The sequence below is a fragment of the Miscanthus floridulus genome, chromosome 8, assembly GCF_019320115.1.
Source record: "Miscanthus floridulus cultivar M001 chromosome 8, ASM1932011v1, whole genome shotgun sequence".
NCBI lineage: Eukaryota > Viridiplantae > Streptophyta > Magnoliopsida > Poales > Poaceae > Miscanthus > Miscanthus floridulus.
Genome location: NC_089587.1, coordinates 211,727,803 through 211,742,027, shown reverse-complemented (window position 1 = coordinate 211,742,027; position 14,225 = coordinate 211,727,803). Strand labels below are relative to the sequence as shown.

General features: G+C 40.9%; 2 protein-coding genes across 2 annotated transcripts; one reads left to right on the top strand and one right to left on the bottom strand.

Moving 5' to 3' along the window:
• The first annotated feature begins 1,785 nt into the window (after positions 1 to 1,785).
• Positions 1,786 to 10,107, top strand: LOC136474835 (kinesin-like protein KIN-4C). The gene is made up of 27 exons (XM_066472406.1): positions 1,786 to 1,996; positions 2,079 to 2,223; positions 2,576 to 2,722; positions 2,829 to 2,981; positions 3,073 to 3,323; positions 3,471 to 3,643; positions 3,740 to 3,864; positions 4,077 to 4,113; positions 4,198 to 4,403; positions 4,480 to 4,593; positions 4,871 to 4,957; positions 5,045 to 5,222; positions 5,647 to 5,747; positions 5,911 to 6,009; positions 6,089 to 6,202; positions 6,272 to 6,388; positions 6,464 to 6,544; positions 6,629 to 6,700; positions 6,780 to 6,870; positions 6,979 to 7,004; positions 7,100 to 7,185; positions 7,779 to 7,838; positions 7,929 to 8,156; positions 8,255 to 8,396; positions 8,522 to 8,590; positions 8,712 to 9,230; positions 9,385 to 10,107. The coding sequence occupies exons 1-27, from the start codon at positions 1,953 to 1,955 to the stop codon at positions 9,712 to 9,714; spliced, it is 3,795 nt and encodes a 1,264-aa protein (XP_066328503.1). The 5' UTR covers positions 1,786 to 1,952; the 3' UTR covers positions 9,715 to 10,107.
• A 196-nt stretch (positions 10,108 to 10,303) lies between these two features.
• Positions 10,304 to 13,494, bottom strand: LOC136474834 (uncharacterized). Its single transcript, XM_066472405.1, has 11 exons — positions 13,340 to 13,494; positions 13,084 to 13,145; positions 12,427 to 12,560; positions 12,270 to 12,328; positions 11,735 to 11,758; positions 11,497 to 11,579; positions 11,330 to 11,394; positions 11,129 to 11,178; positions 10,922 to 11,023; positions 10,760 to 10,819; positions 10,304 to 10,642 (listed from the first exon to the last, which is right to left on the bottom strand). The coding sequence occupies exons 1-11, from the start codon at positions 13,340 to 13,342 to the stop codon at positions 10,532 to 10,534; spliced, it is 753 nt and encodes a 250-aa protein (XP_066328502.1). The 5' UTR covers positions 13,343 to 13,494; the 3' UTR covers positions 10,304 to 10,531.
• Between the last annotated feature and the right edge of the window lie 731 nt (positions 13,495 to 14,225).

Below are 14,225 nucleotides of genomic sequence, written 5' to 3'. Positions count from 1 at the left end.
TGGTCTTCTTAGGGTAGAGGCAACATTTTTTTCTTATACTAACCATGCGTTATTTCTAAAAAAAACAATACATGCAAATATGCTTACATACATGGAAAATATTGAGTGCATTCCTCTACTTGGTGGAATCGTAAGAACCCTTTAGAAATTGGCCTATGGCGCCCATTAGAAATTGGCCTAGTAGATATTGAGATTGGTAGAGACACAAGCGGATCATCACTGTTGACCATGATAACTCATCTTTTATTACCTACATAATCACGATACTATTGGATCATGGGATTATTAAAATGTAGGAATAGATAAAACACATGACTTGAGAGCCTATATGAAATTGAAATCCAACAAAAATCTGGAATGCATAGAGGTAAGAAAGAAGCATTTGGATGGTATAGAGAGAAAAATATAGGAATCCTAAGACAGGAAAGAAAACACATGGACACTGGACCTCATGCTTACTTTCCTCCAAAATTCCTATGATAATACCGATTTCAAAAGAATTTGTAGGATTCTAGTTCTTTGTTCCGAAGTATCATAGATTTTTTATATGAATCGAACACACTAAAATTCATCTATTTCTCCTATAATCCAAAATAGACAATTTTCAGAAAATACAATCCAAAGTAGACCAATATGAACCTGACATCCTGAATAGCTAAGTACTCCCCCATACTAAAAAATGAAGTCATTTTGGACAAGGCTTGGGTCAAATATTGGGAATATAAATCATGAATAACTTTTAAGTTGTTGAGTTTGGAAATGTGAAAACTATATGTATAGATTTGTCTTGAAAAATACTTTCATAAAAATTTACATATATCACTATTTGATAAATATCTTTATAAAAATAAGTAGTCAAAATTATGCTTTGGAGACCGTGTCGCTGTCGAAAACGACTTCATTTTTTAGTATGGAGGGAGTATCAAATAATTTGTGAAACACGGAAAGCTTGATTGTAGCCCGGCCTAACTAAGGCACAAGGCTTGAATCATACAGTTACTTATGAATTTGAAACTAGATCCTATCATGGTTCCATTTATATGTTCCATTTCAGTGGTTCACTGTCACGTGAAAGCTAGGCTCAAACAAACAATAAAAATATGATGACTAGGCTTTAGACTCCAAAATTAGCATATGAAAACTAGCAATGTATTGTGGCCCAGTTGTTCCCATCTTCAGCAATTAGGGGTTGACCCTACGGCTAGGCTCAATGTTAAGTTGTCGATCCAATCTCCTTATATAATAACAAAGATTGTTAATCCAGTTTACGCTTTGAGACCCCCTTCCAACAGAACAGGGCACTGCCCAACAAAAAGAGCCGTTCTCATGGCTAGAATCGTCATTTCCTGTTGTTTGAATTCGAAACCGCATCCGAACGTGGAGTTGTCTACAGCGCTGCATCTGGGGCCACCAGCCCACCACCACCCTCACCAACGCCCATAGACCACGCTCGCAAACAACGTGTAACCCACCCCGCAAAGGAACGGTTGATCGAGCAATGGATGTGTAAATCGACGGGGCAGATGCACCATGAGCATAGACCAGGTTCGTCGAGTCTTCACAGCTCGTTGCGGGCCCGTTTCTTGTCACTTGATACAGAACTTCTATACACTTAGTCCATACTGGCATACACCACCGGATACCGGTCCCGTGTTCACACACACGACCATATATAACTCCATTCAGTGATCGGTCCATAGACACGGTCTGCGTTAAGACTTAAGACTAAGATAAGAGAGAAGAGTATTATAGGCAGCCCGCAGCCGCCGCGGCTCACGCGGCGCCCTAGTTTTTCGAAATCCTCCGAGCGGGCGCTTCTCGCTCTCACCCGTTCGCCATTTCGCTCGTTTCTCTCTTCCTCCCCTCTGTCTCCTCGACGGGGCGATTGATCCCCAACCCTAGATAAGCTCGCCGCGTCCCGAACCCGCAATCCACGTGCAGCTCGCCGTTGTATGTCGCAGGGCGTCGCCAATCCGGCCCGATCCGCCGGTTTGAGGTGAGTATTTCCCCCGCATTTTGGGGTCGATTTTAGGGTATTCAGTGGTGTTCGTCTGATCAGCCTGGGAATTCGTGGTTAGGGTTCCGATGGAGACCTCGGAGGCGGCGGCCGCGCATCCGCAGAAGGATAGCGTGAAGGTGGCCGTCAACATAAGGCCGCTCATCACGGTCGAGCTGCAGGAGGGCTGCACTGATTGCGTCACCGTCACGCCCGGCGAACCGCAGGTACCGATTGTTGTGTCTGATTGGTTTGGTCTGCTGGTGGAAAACTTGATGTTTCCGGGACTTGGAATTGATGTGTTCATCAGCATCGCTTGTATAAAAATTTGGATGGGCTGATCCAAGGGCTTACATAGGTGCTGAAGATCTCCAGTGGAGGATGCTCAGGACCATCGTATTTGCTGATTTCGTGACTCTTCTATAGTATTATATAATTTCGTAGTAGAAATTACAATATACTTGTTGAATCAGATTCTGAACGTATATAAGCTCAGCACATGCCTCTTTGCAAGGGTATACATTTTCGAAATGGTTCGTGAGTTCAGACAGATGATCATTTGTTTCTGTGCTGTTTCAGGTTCAAATTGGGCCCCATGTCTTCACCTTTGATCATGTCTATGGCAGCTCGGGCCCTTCATCATCATTAATATTTGAGCAATGCGTGCACCCCTTGATTGACGCATTGTTCGGCGGATACAACGCCACTGTTCTAGCGTATGGCCAGGTGCATTTCTTTTGTATGATGAAGTTGCCAGTGTTTTGTTAGATGACTGTCATTTTGATGATTATTTGGTTAATTAAGTCGTTTTCCTTTGATTTGACAACTGTAGACTGGTTCTGGCAAGACATACACAATGGGTACTGACTACAGTGGTGAAGGCAACTGCAGAGGGATAATTCCTCAAGTTATGGATACAATATTTAGAAAAGTTGATACCTCAAAGGATGGCTCAGAGATTTTAATTAGAGTGTCTTTTATTGAGGTGAGATACCTAGTGGCACTTGTCTCTTTCTTATTTGTACCAGTGGCTCTTAGCTTGTTATCATTCTGTGCTGTGCTGCTATGGATTTCAGATATTCAAGGAAGATGTTTTCGATTTGCTCGATGCAAATCAAGCTGCTGTAAGACTTGATACAGGTTCTATGGCAAAAGCATCAGCGCCTGGCAGAGTGCCGATTCAAATTCGAGAGACTGCAACTGGAGGCATAACCCTTGCTGGTGTCACAGAGGCAGAGGTGAAGTCAAAAGAAGAAATGGCATCATATTTGACACGTGGGTCCTCGTCACGTGCAACAGCAAGCACAAACATGAATAGGCAGTCGAGGTACGCTGTACATACATCATACATGTGTTTTCTTTCTGCAAGGACCATTAGTGCAGAGTACATTGCTGTTCTGTTTGTTCACTATATTTGCTGTGCATTCTAATAAAGTAATAACGTTCTTATTTGGACGGTGCTGCTTATCTGTAGTCGCTCTCATGCCATCTTTACAATATGCGTTGAACAAAAGAGAACATCCGGTACATCTGACAAGTCAGCCAGCAGTGATTATGATATAATATCATCAAAGTTTCACCTAGTTGATCTTGCTGGTTCTGAAAGGGCTAAACGTACTGGAGCAGATGGACTTAGGCTTAAAGAAGGTGATTGAGGCTCACCGAACGTTTATACATGTTGGTTTAGTTCATCGGATAATTGTGCAACTGGTTATAAGATTGTTGCTTATTTCATGTCCACAGGGATACACATAAATAAAGGCCTTCTAGCTCTTGGCAATGTTATAAGTGCATTAGGAGACGAAAAGAAAAGGAAAGAAGGGGCATTTGTACCATACCGGGATAGCAAATTAACCCGTCTTCTACAGGTGAGAGCTCTTATGCTCATAGTAATGTAATGTTTCAGCACTTATTTCCATGCCAATTTAGTATTATATGTACACCTCATCATTTGAATTTCCTTATGATAATATTATTTAGTGCCAGATTCATGGACCTATGGGCTGTATTAGGCTTACAAATGCCTTTGTTTGTTGGATATGCATTTGGACTTGTCTCAAAACATAAATCGTTTTTGCAGGATTCTCTAGGAGGAAATAGCAAAACTGTCATGATTGGTAGGTCTATTTTTTTCCAAGACATATATCCTAGTCCTAGTGTTTGAGGCACTTAAATCATGCTTTGCTACTCTTTTCATGCAGCATGCATTAGCCCTGCTGATATAAATGCAGAAGAAACCATAAATACACTCAAATATGCCAATCGCGCACGGAACATTCAAAACAAAGCAGTGGTAAACCGTGATCCAGCTACAGCAGAGATGCAAAAATTGAGGAGCCAGTTGGAGCAGCTGCAAACTGAACTTTTGTTTTCCCGCAGTGGGAGTGCAGCGTTAGAAGAACTTCAGGTGGGTTTGTCTTGTCTTGACTGGCTGGCCCAACCAATTGATTTTGTGACCTAATTTTGTTTCCTGTGTCTTTCAGTTGCTGCAGAAAAAGGTCTCTCTTCTTGAGCTAAAGAATTCTGAGCTTAACAATGAACTCAAGGAAAGGGAATTGTCATGTGAGCAGTTGGCAGAGCGGGCACGGGCTGCTCAGGTATCTATGAATCTATTAACTTTTTTGTTCTGTTCGAAAATGCTGGATTTGTGATGTAACATTTTCATTTCTCTTCCTTAAAAAAAAAAACATTTTCATTTCTCTTAGCTCGATATATGCCTATGATCTCAGTCTTGTGTAAAATTTCTCTATGGTAATCATATGCAATTAATTTATAGCGCAGGAACCAACCAGTTAGACATGAAAATCGCTTCTGACATATCACCTTAGAATGTTAAATTTATTAAGGACTTCCATTTATTCAACTTTGACACAGTTGGAAAGGGATCAGTTGATGCTGAAGATTGAATCCGCGAGGAATGGAAAATCATGGGATGATATTGAAAATGCTGATAACGACCAAGTGAGTGTAACTACATCTATATGCCCTAAAAGGATTTATACTCATCCTTTTATACCATCTCACCACAACCTCTTTTGTTCTTATCAGGACATGGACCTCTTGAAGGGCTACATATCGAAAATACAGCAGTTGGAGAGTGAACTGATGCGGCAAAACTTCTCCAATGCTTGCAGGCATGGCTTAAATGATCAGCTTGCCATGGAGCGGGACATTTTACTAAATGAATTGGGTTCTGGATGTGAAGTAGGAACACCTGATGCTTCAAGTAAGCCACTAAGACATTTCCTCAAATCATTTATAGTGAGAAGTAGCTTTCTTTTCAACAGTTGACCCTTTTCAGAATTATTCGGCTATGCTTACAATATTTTATTGTTTTTCCACATGATGATTAATTTAGATTTCGCTTCTAAAGCTGAACCTTTACTTGGGAATATAGGTTGTGCTGTAGCTTGCTATCAAGATTGATGTTACTACATAAAACACTTGAAAGAAAAACATATTCTAGTTGATTATTTGTTTAATCATTTCCTGGAAAGATGTTAGAAATCAGCAATGAACATTACCTTTACTGTATCACATTTTTATTCACCAAACTTGTTCCTAAAACTGACGAATATTTTTTCAGCCTAGACCACAAGTGTCCTTTCCAAACTGTATATCAATAACTGTACTATTTTGAGTATTTTCAGGTGAAGTTGATGAAGAAGAAAAGGAGAGAGAACATTCATCCATGCAAGACCAACTTGACAAAGAGCTTCAGGAACTAGATAAACGACTTCAGCAAAAGGAGGTACTAGTCCCCTGTCTCTACTATTTTGACTTCTTTGTTTGTTAAGCCCTACTAACACTAGCCGTACTGATGTAGTTATGTATCCTCAATCTGTTAGTCCATTATTTTGTGCCTTGATTCACCTTGTAGATTATAATTATACCTCCTTTTCATGTTTCAAAAGGAAGAGATGAAACAATTTGCCAAGAGTGATACTTCTGTTCTCAAGCAACATTATGAAAAGAAGTTAAATGAGTTGGAGCAAGAAAAGAAAGCTCTTCAGGTTTTTACTAGCTTACCTTGCTGACACTATGCTCTCTTTTTTTTTCCTGACACGCTAGTAACACTATTCTTGTTTGTAGAAAGAAATAGAGAATCTTCGCCATGCATTAACCAATATATCTTCTTCTACGGATGACAATGCTCAAAAACTGAAAGAAAATTATCTTCAGAAGCTGAATGCACTTGAATCCCAGGTTTGTACATTCAGCTAAATGCTTGTTGCATTGCATTCCTCATCAATACTAAGAACACACCATTTGCAGGTCCATGAGCTCAAGAAAAAGCAGGAAGCTCAACAACAGCTTCTAAGGCAGAAACAGAAAAGTGACGAGGCAGCAAAACGTTTACAAGAAGATATTCAGCGTATAAAATCTCAGAAGGTGTTTTCTCGTCCAAATGTTTTTGAATGTGATTTAAGTTTTTTTCCTGACATATATTCCTTTCATTCTATGTAGGTTCAACTTCAACAAAAGATCAAGCAAGAATCTGAACAGTTTAGGTCTTGGAAGGCTGCCCGTGAAAAGGAAGTACTTCAGGTAATTGTTCTTACAGGTTGATCATGTTTACAAACTTCTTTCTCAAAGATCTTGTTCTGATAGTGCTGTATATCCATTAATTAGCTCAAGAAGGAAGGGAGACGAAATGAATATGAGATGCACAAGCTCTTGGCCTTAAATCAGAGGCAGAAAATGGTAAGTTTCCTCATTTTTTCCTCTTTCAGCTTTAAAATAACATGATTGTCGCCTACACCATTCTGCTTGAAATTTGTAGGTGTTACAGAGGAAAACTGAGGAAGCAGCAGCTGCTACAAAAAGATTGAAGGAGTTACTGGAAGCAAAGAAGTCATCACGTGAAACATATGGTAGGAAGCCATGGCCAATGGCTTCATATTCTTTACCATTAGGTTTCATGTGTGCTCATTATTTAGCTGACTACTTTTACTACTTGTTTTGGCTTCCTGTTTTTTCAGGAGGTGCAAATGGTTCGGGGATGCAGGTATCCTTCAAGGAACCTTTGTTAGGGAATGGAAAAACTATTCCCCATCTGCATTTTATACTGTGTCTGAAACATTTTTTTTTATGTGTCACTAGGCCTTAATGCGAGCTATTGACGATGAACTGGAAGTCACTGTAAGGGCACACGAATTACGCTCATATTACGAGCGACAAATGCAAGAGTAAGTCTTTGTTTTGCATTGATAATTTGTAGATCTTGACCTTCTAGTGCTTATGTTATTTTGTGGTGTGCTATATGCATATATGTTGGCATTTTTTTATGATGAGACAGATAGATTTGTAGTTATGCAATGTAAATATGAACTCAAAATAATTTGCTATTGTGCTCCCGTGTGGTTAGACCAGGCCAATCCATAGGACAGTGCATATAAATGTTGAAATAGTTTCCTTCTGCCAAGTTGTTTATATTACAACTCTATTGATTTCCTAACACATAATTCTGTGAAGAGAAATAATGGGCTAGTAGTAAGATTTTGCACTGACCATAATGTGTTAAAATTCCTGCTGAAACTGTGGCATCATTAACTGTCTCCAAAATTCCTTATGGCTTGATATACCTATATCGATTATTCACTCCTTTGCTTTCTAACCTCAGCAGCATAATATATGAACTGTAATTCAAATATGGTTAACCTGAGCAACATAATATATGAACTGTAATTGAAATATGGTGGATTCTTTATATATTTTGCACAGCATTCATTACCTTTGGACAACTGCCCCTGTTTGAAATTGCTTTCCCCCCTTAAAACAGGAGAGCAGCAATATCCAAGGAAATAGCAAAGCTAAAGGAGGAATCAAAGCACAAGATGAGGTTTGGTGATTTACATCTCTTTTGTTTTTAGGGGTTAATTGATCTGTTTCAGTGTCTCTGAATTGTCGCTTACTAGTGTTATTTTTGTAGTGATTGTCCTCAAGCTATGTCTCCTAGTGCTAGAAGTTCTAGGATATCAGCATTAGAGAACATGTTGTCCTCATCATCTAGTGCCATGGTGTCTATGGCTTCTCAACTGTCAGAAGCAGAGGAGCGGGAGCGTGTACTCAATGGTAAAGGTAGATGGTACCATGTCAGGTCCCTCCCAGAGGCAAAGAACATAATGAACTACCTTTTCCAGATAGTATCATCTGCAAGGTATGCTGTAGTTTGCATTCTTTCAAAGGATTTATGATGTATGCTATGTATGCACATTCCTGATTTGCAGATTCTTATTATCTGTATTTTGCTTCTAGGTGTCAAGTACTGGATAAAGAGGTGATTTGTAATGAAAAAGAACACACCATTAGTGAATTGAAGGAAAAGGTGGTTGTGCTTAATAGTGGAATCAGACAGTTAGAAACACAATTGATGGATCTAAGGAGCCAAAATACGCAGGTAAAGATTCTCCCAGTTTTGTACTGTGCAAATTTGATGACACTAAAGTATAAAATTATTGTGTATTACGATATTGGTTGTGATCGTGCACATGCTAACACTTTCTAGTTTCTACTAATTGGCAGCTTTTCACTGCATTGAACAATGCAAAGAAATCTGCTAGGTCAAATGGCACTGGATTTGTTCAGCGTAAGGTATTTTTCTTTGTGAGTGCCTTCAAGTTTATCTAGAGCTCATCTAGCGATATTCGTAGTCAGTATGCACTCTTTGCTGTTTTTCATGTTAGATATGTCTGACCATCCCTCCTACATGCAGAGCGTTCGATCTTCCCAGCATTTTGGTTTTAGTAAGGACAACTTCATCAATTGGGTGGACGATATGGACATTTCAGACGGTGAGCACTCAGATGAGTTAGAGAGTATGAGTGATGGATCTGATTCAGACTGGGTACAGTCGAACATGAAAGCGAAAAAACATCAGAGAAGAGTGTCTAGCAGTTCAAATCCTAAGCTAGATTGTCAAAATACACAAGACGACAATGCAGAACCAGAGAAGCCCTCAGATGAAAAGTGCATTCGGCCCAAAAATATTCCATCGGACGGCTGTTCATGCTCAAAATCCTCATCATGCAAGACCAACAAGTGTGAGTGCAGAGGCTCAGGTGCACAATGTGGTGCAGGCTGTTGTTGTAAGGACTCCAAATGTTCTAACAGGGATTCTTCTACTAAAGAAAAGGCCAATCAGGGAGCCATGCTTCTTCAGAACGCGTTTTCTGAGAAGGAAGCCCAAGATGCAGAGCCAAGAAAGCCTTTGGCTAACATTGGTAATAATGCGGTAAGTACTGTGCTTTATGTCTTGGTGTTGTGGTTAACCACTGCATCCATCATTCTATCTGCACAACTATAGTTAATAAGGAGTAATTCATAGCAACATCTGGCGTTGTGGCATTGTGGCATTGCCTCACTCTGTGCAACTGTTGTGTTCTCAGGTTAACCAAACTGCCGAGACAAAGAAGCCCAGGAAAAACTGGCGCAAGTCGACAGTTCAACTCGTCTCAGGACCTCTCCTGCCGTCCGAGCCAGAGACCACCGAAGCTGCGCCTCGGGACAGAGCCGATATTCCCCTCAAGCTACCGAGAGCCATGTCCTCAGTGACTACTGCGGAGAGCAACCCTCCCCCACTCACGGACCGCAATGCTGCCAAGCCCGACCAATCCGTGAGCACCGGCAACAAGGATAGCACTGGAACTGCCGCCACGAGGCCACCGTCTCAGCTGAGAAAAAACGCAGCCACCGAGAAGGAGAACCAGTTGCGATAATCCGATTGCTGACATGCAGTATCCATGTCGCGGAAGTCTGTCTTAACAGCGGTGGAGGCTGCCTCGGCGTCCTATGGAGAAGCAGGTAGACCCTGGAATGGCTCGCTCTCTCGGGTTCCTAATGGTTGATTAGAGCAAGGCAATGACGTCTTCTGTTGCCATGTTGTGCCTTGTACCGTTGTACGCGCCTTAGCTCTGTTTTGGCTGAACGCAAGTTAATGGCCTCCGTTCCTTTTGAACATACTTAGGAAATCAATCTACCAATCTGTATGCTTAGACAATAGATACTGACTGGTAGAGATGCTATTGGTAAAGGGCATGCCATCGATCGGCACATCGAAGGCGTCATCAGTGCACACGTATCTGATTTCACCAATTCAAGGACTGTCAGAAGGGATCGCTTGGTTTCGAATTCTGGTGCGTCGCAAAGGCAGATTTTGTGCATGTCCCGATTTATTGTGTTTCTTATTACAGTATATATAGTCATCAGTATTACGCTGCGAAACAGTTAAGAATTCAAGATAATTAATGATGCCATGTTCATGCAACGAGCTCAGAATCACCAATAATCAGTTGGCGAGGCACGTGATAAGGATAGAAAATGGCAATAACCGGTGTTTAAAGTCCATACTGGCCTTCGTTGCACATCACAGCATTCAACACAAGTTTTGGTTATCGAGGATAAACTCCAGGCCCAGGCGCATAAGCTGCATTAGCTACCAATAGTGCAATGAATATACAAGCATCCAACCATTCAGTTATACAATGATGGTGGCCTGGTGGGTGACGAATTCGGCCCCCTACAGCCCAATTCCGTTCACCTTCTATGCTGGACAAGCCCATTCTCTTTCAAGTAGTCCACAAATTCATCGATTAGGTAGGGCCAAGCACCTTCTTCGTCATAGTTGGTTAGCTGAGGATCGATTGTCTGAAGCAACAAGATAAGAGCAGAAACGCATTACACGACAAGCAGATTCATCTACAGTATGGCATGGTCTCCAAATATGATGGATATCCATTTCGCGTGTGATCGTATTCAGGTTACCTTTACAAACTCCAATAACTGCGCCCATGTGTCCCTGGAGATTGCTTTATTGTGCCTTACCTGAAACCAAGAAGTTCGAACAAGTAAACACAAATTCAATAAATTTATCACAGCAGGGAAAAAAACCTTTGCGATTAGCTACTAAAATAAGCTGGTATACACCTGTAGAAACTGGCACCAGTAGTCAATGAGAGGCCAGTTCCTTTCAGCAAATAACAACCGCCACATGCCAATAGCAGTCTCCAATGCGAGAGATTTCTGGCCCTATAAAATCAAGCACAATATGTCTTCAATATAGTTTTTCAAGTTATGAATGAAACAAATGTTCTGATACAGTTTCATGAATAATGTGCACAGCAAATGCCATACCTTTTCCCTTGCCCAGGCAAATGCAAAGTTGTATATTTCGCGGAACTTCTCTGTATGAAGTGAGCAGGTATGTGATAGGCAGATGAAACCATTCATAACTAGTCTATCCCTTGGCTGAACAAGCTACTTATGCAAGCATTTGTATTCAAATGACATATGTGCTACACTAGCAGCAGTTCGAACTGAAAAAAGAGAACTTACGATCATCTTTAAGCTCAGCTCGCAATGAAGGTAACTTCTCGCGAAGCTTCTCTATTGAATCCACTCTGAAAATGAGTCAGATCTTTTGAAACTATTCGATCTATTTACACTTCAGAATCTCAAGTTGTAGCACAAATGATTATAAAAATCGCACAGATCAGTCTCACCCTATTGACTGCAGTCCACCAATGAACTCCTGGCGAGTGAATTCACACATAGTGGAAGCTTTCATATGCCACGATATGACAAGCTGTTAACAGGGAAGAGGTAATCAAAATGCATATATGAACAAATTAACACAAGTAGCTGTATCCCAGTGTCAACTTTCGTATTTGAACTTGAAGCAAATGCATTTGGTTAGTGTTCATATAGAGAAAGTAGATACAAGATAAAATCTGAACGTACCATAACAATATCCTGAGGATCCACCTGACAAAAGGAAACACACATGATTTGCGTATCAGAATCATATAACAGGACACAGAGATGAAGACAAGATAGCCAACCAAAATAAATGATGTGCCTTATAATGGGAACAAAATACATGCAGCACCTGTAGTATCTACTGTGGGCCAAAAATAATAATAAGCAACAAATGCTGAAGTTAGCAATCATGCCAGTCTACATAGTAAGTACAGCCAAACTTAACCCCCAAAGCCATGGTAGATAGGTTGTTTGTTGCAGATATTCTAAATCTATAATTTACTACACTTCACAGACCAAGAGCAAATGTAGATAGGAAGAAAATTGAACAGTTCAAGGATTCCATAGAAAAACACTATGAAGAAAACACAGAATAAATGAAACAAACACAGTTCACCATCCACAAATTTCCAACCTGATGCCTGATATACCTATCCATTACAAGTGACTGCACGGTGATACTTTAGCATAGTAACATACATTCAAAGTAAGAAGAAAAAAAATCCAAAAACATGACCTGTAAATCATTGCAGAGCTGTGATATGCCTTCCACCATTACCATATCAGCATCCGGTTCTGAGCAGTCATGACACAAAATGATGGTACAGGTAAAAAAAAATCAGCGACAAGGCATAAAAAAGATGATAGGCGCAACAGAGAGTAAAATATTTCACCTTTATATCTGTTGTAGAGCTCTTCCAGATGTCGAGTATTAGCAACAGCAATTTGTGGTTGGCTGTAGAAAACATCAAAAGCTCCTTCCAAGTGCCAATCACTAGCTTTAAGAGCCTGAAGCGCAGCCTTCTCACTGTGTGAAATATGCAATGTTTGACAAAATTAACAGAAATAAAGTTGAGATAGCAGTGTCTAAAGATGTACAGTAGTCCAGGGAGGTTCAGTTGGTCCCATGACTGACTGTAATGTACAACCCAACTGATTTTTCAGGATAATGACAATGGATCACTCTTGCAGCACAAAAAAAGATAACTTTTGGTAAAAGATGGAAAAGTGGTCCATCCTAAACAAAAGGGGAGGATAATGCCACCATCCTGTTGGATAATTCCATCGCAAAATCACAAATCAAGATCAGGCAGTAACACGTGCTTCCACATATAAATAAATAAAATACAATACTAAATTCCATGTTACACCCCAAAAGAACTTACTAGCATGATATTAGTACAAAATAGCAGAACTCCAATGCTGCACTACAAACAAGTTCTCCCAATAGCCCGCAAAATTGACATACCAGATACCACTAACCACCAAACCACAATTTAGCACTAAACACCGATCTCTCCGAACAGTTACAAAACGTTTAAAAAATGTACCTTGCGCCGGTTATTGCCATGAATTGCTGCACCTTGTCCCGGCTTCCTCTACCTAGCTTATGCTGCGCGCACAACAAACACGCATCCGTCAAAAATCACACGCGCGCACAGAGTAGGATGAATCAAACGAGAAAATCACATAAATTGTGCCATATCAAAACCAGCAGATTGGTGGCAGCACAAAAATGAGAAAAAAAAATCCTGAAAATCTGTGGCAAATCGTAGCCTTGCCAAGAGGACGAGGGGAGGGACGGACCATTTTGGATCGGATCGGGCGTGGAAGGCCGGAGGGCGAGGGGCCGCGCGGTCTAGGGTTTCGACTTTCGAGAAGCTTCAGCGCTCGGGCCTTCAGCCTCTTGGTTTTTCTGTGACTGTGCTTGAAATGTCCCCTAGCTCCACTCCACACGCAGATGGCGGACTTAGGATCTGCAATGACCGAAATGCCACCCGGACCAGGTTGGGACGTTTTTCGAAACGACCCTCCAAGCTCTCGGCTAATTCCTTCTCGATACGTGTACGCTCCTCAAAAGCGCTTCTAATGTTGAATTTTAACTGTTTTGAGCAGTATAGGTCTGCCTAAGAGAATCTACGGGTACAAAATTCGAGCAAAACTACACATGTGTCTAGATAGATACAGACTAAGGAAGCAGGAAGGCAACAAGGTGCCCATAGCCGGCACCTTTTTTTTCCTCTTGAAGTCTCTGTTCGAGTTGGGAGGAGTTGGGAGGGACAATGAAGGATACTGGAGAGGATTGAAAGGGATTAGAGCATCACAGCCCAACGACTTAAAATCCTCCTCATTCCGTCGATCTCTTCACGGACCTAGAATGATTTTTATTGAGAAATTTTCTTATTTGACACTAGAAAAAATTCAACTTCTTTATTTGATACCAAAACATAAAATATTCTCTCTATTTGTTCCCTGTTTCATCTTTTCTTCCTTATTCGACACTTCGGTCACTTTTTGGTTGTAATGGTATTCAACCTGTTCGTTTGGCTGTGGCTTGTCGTAAATGATCGTAAATTTTCAGCTGGAACAATATTTTTCTTTCACACAAACCAGGCAGCAGTACTTCTTTACGAACCAGCAACGATACGAACCAACCAACCGAACAGGCTGATTAAGTCTAGGGTAGAAAAAT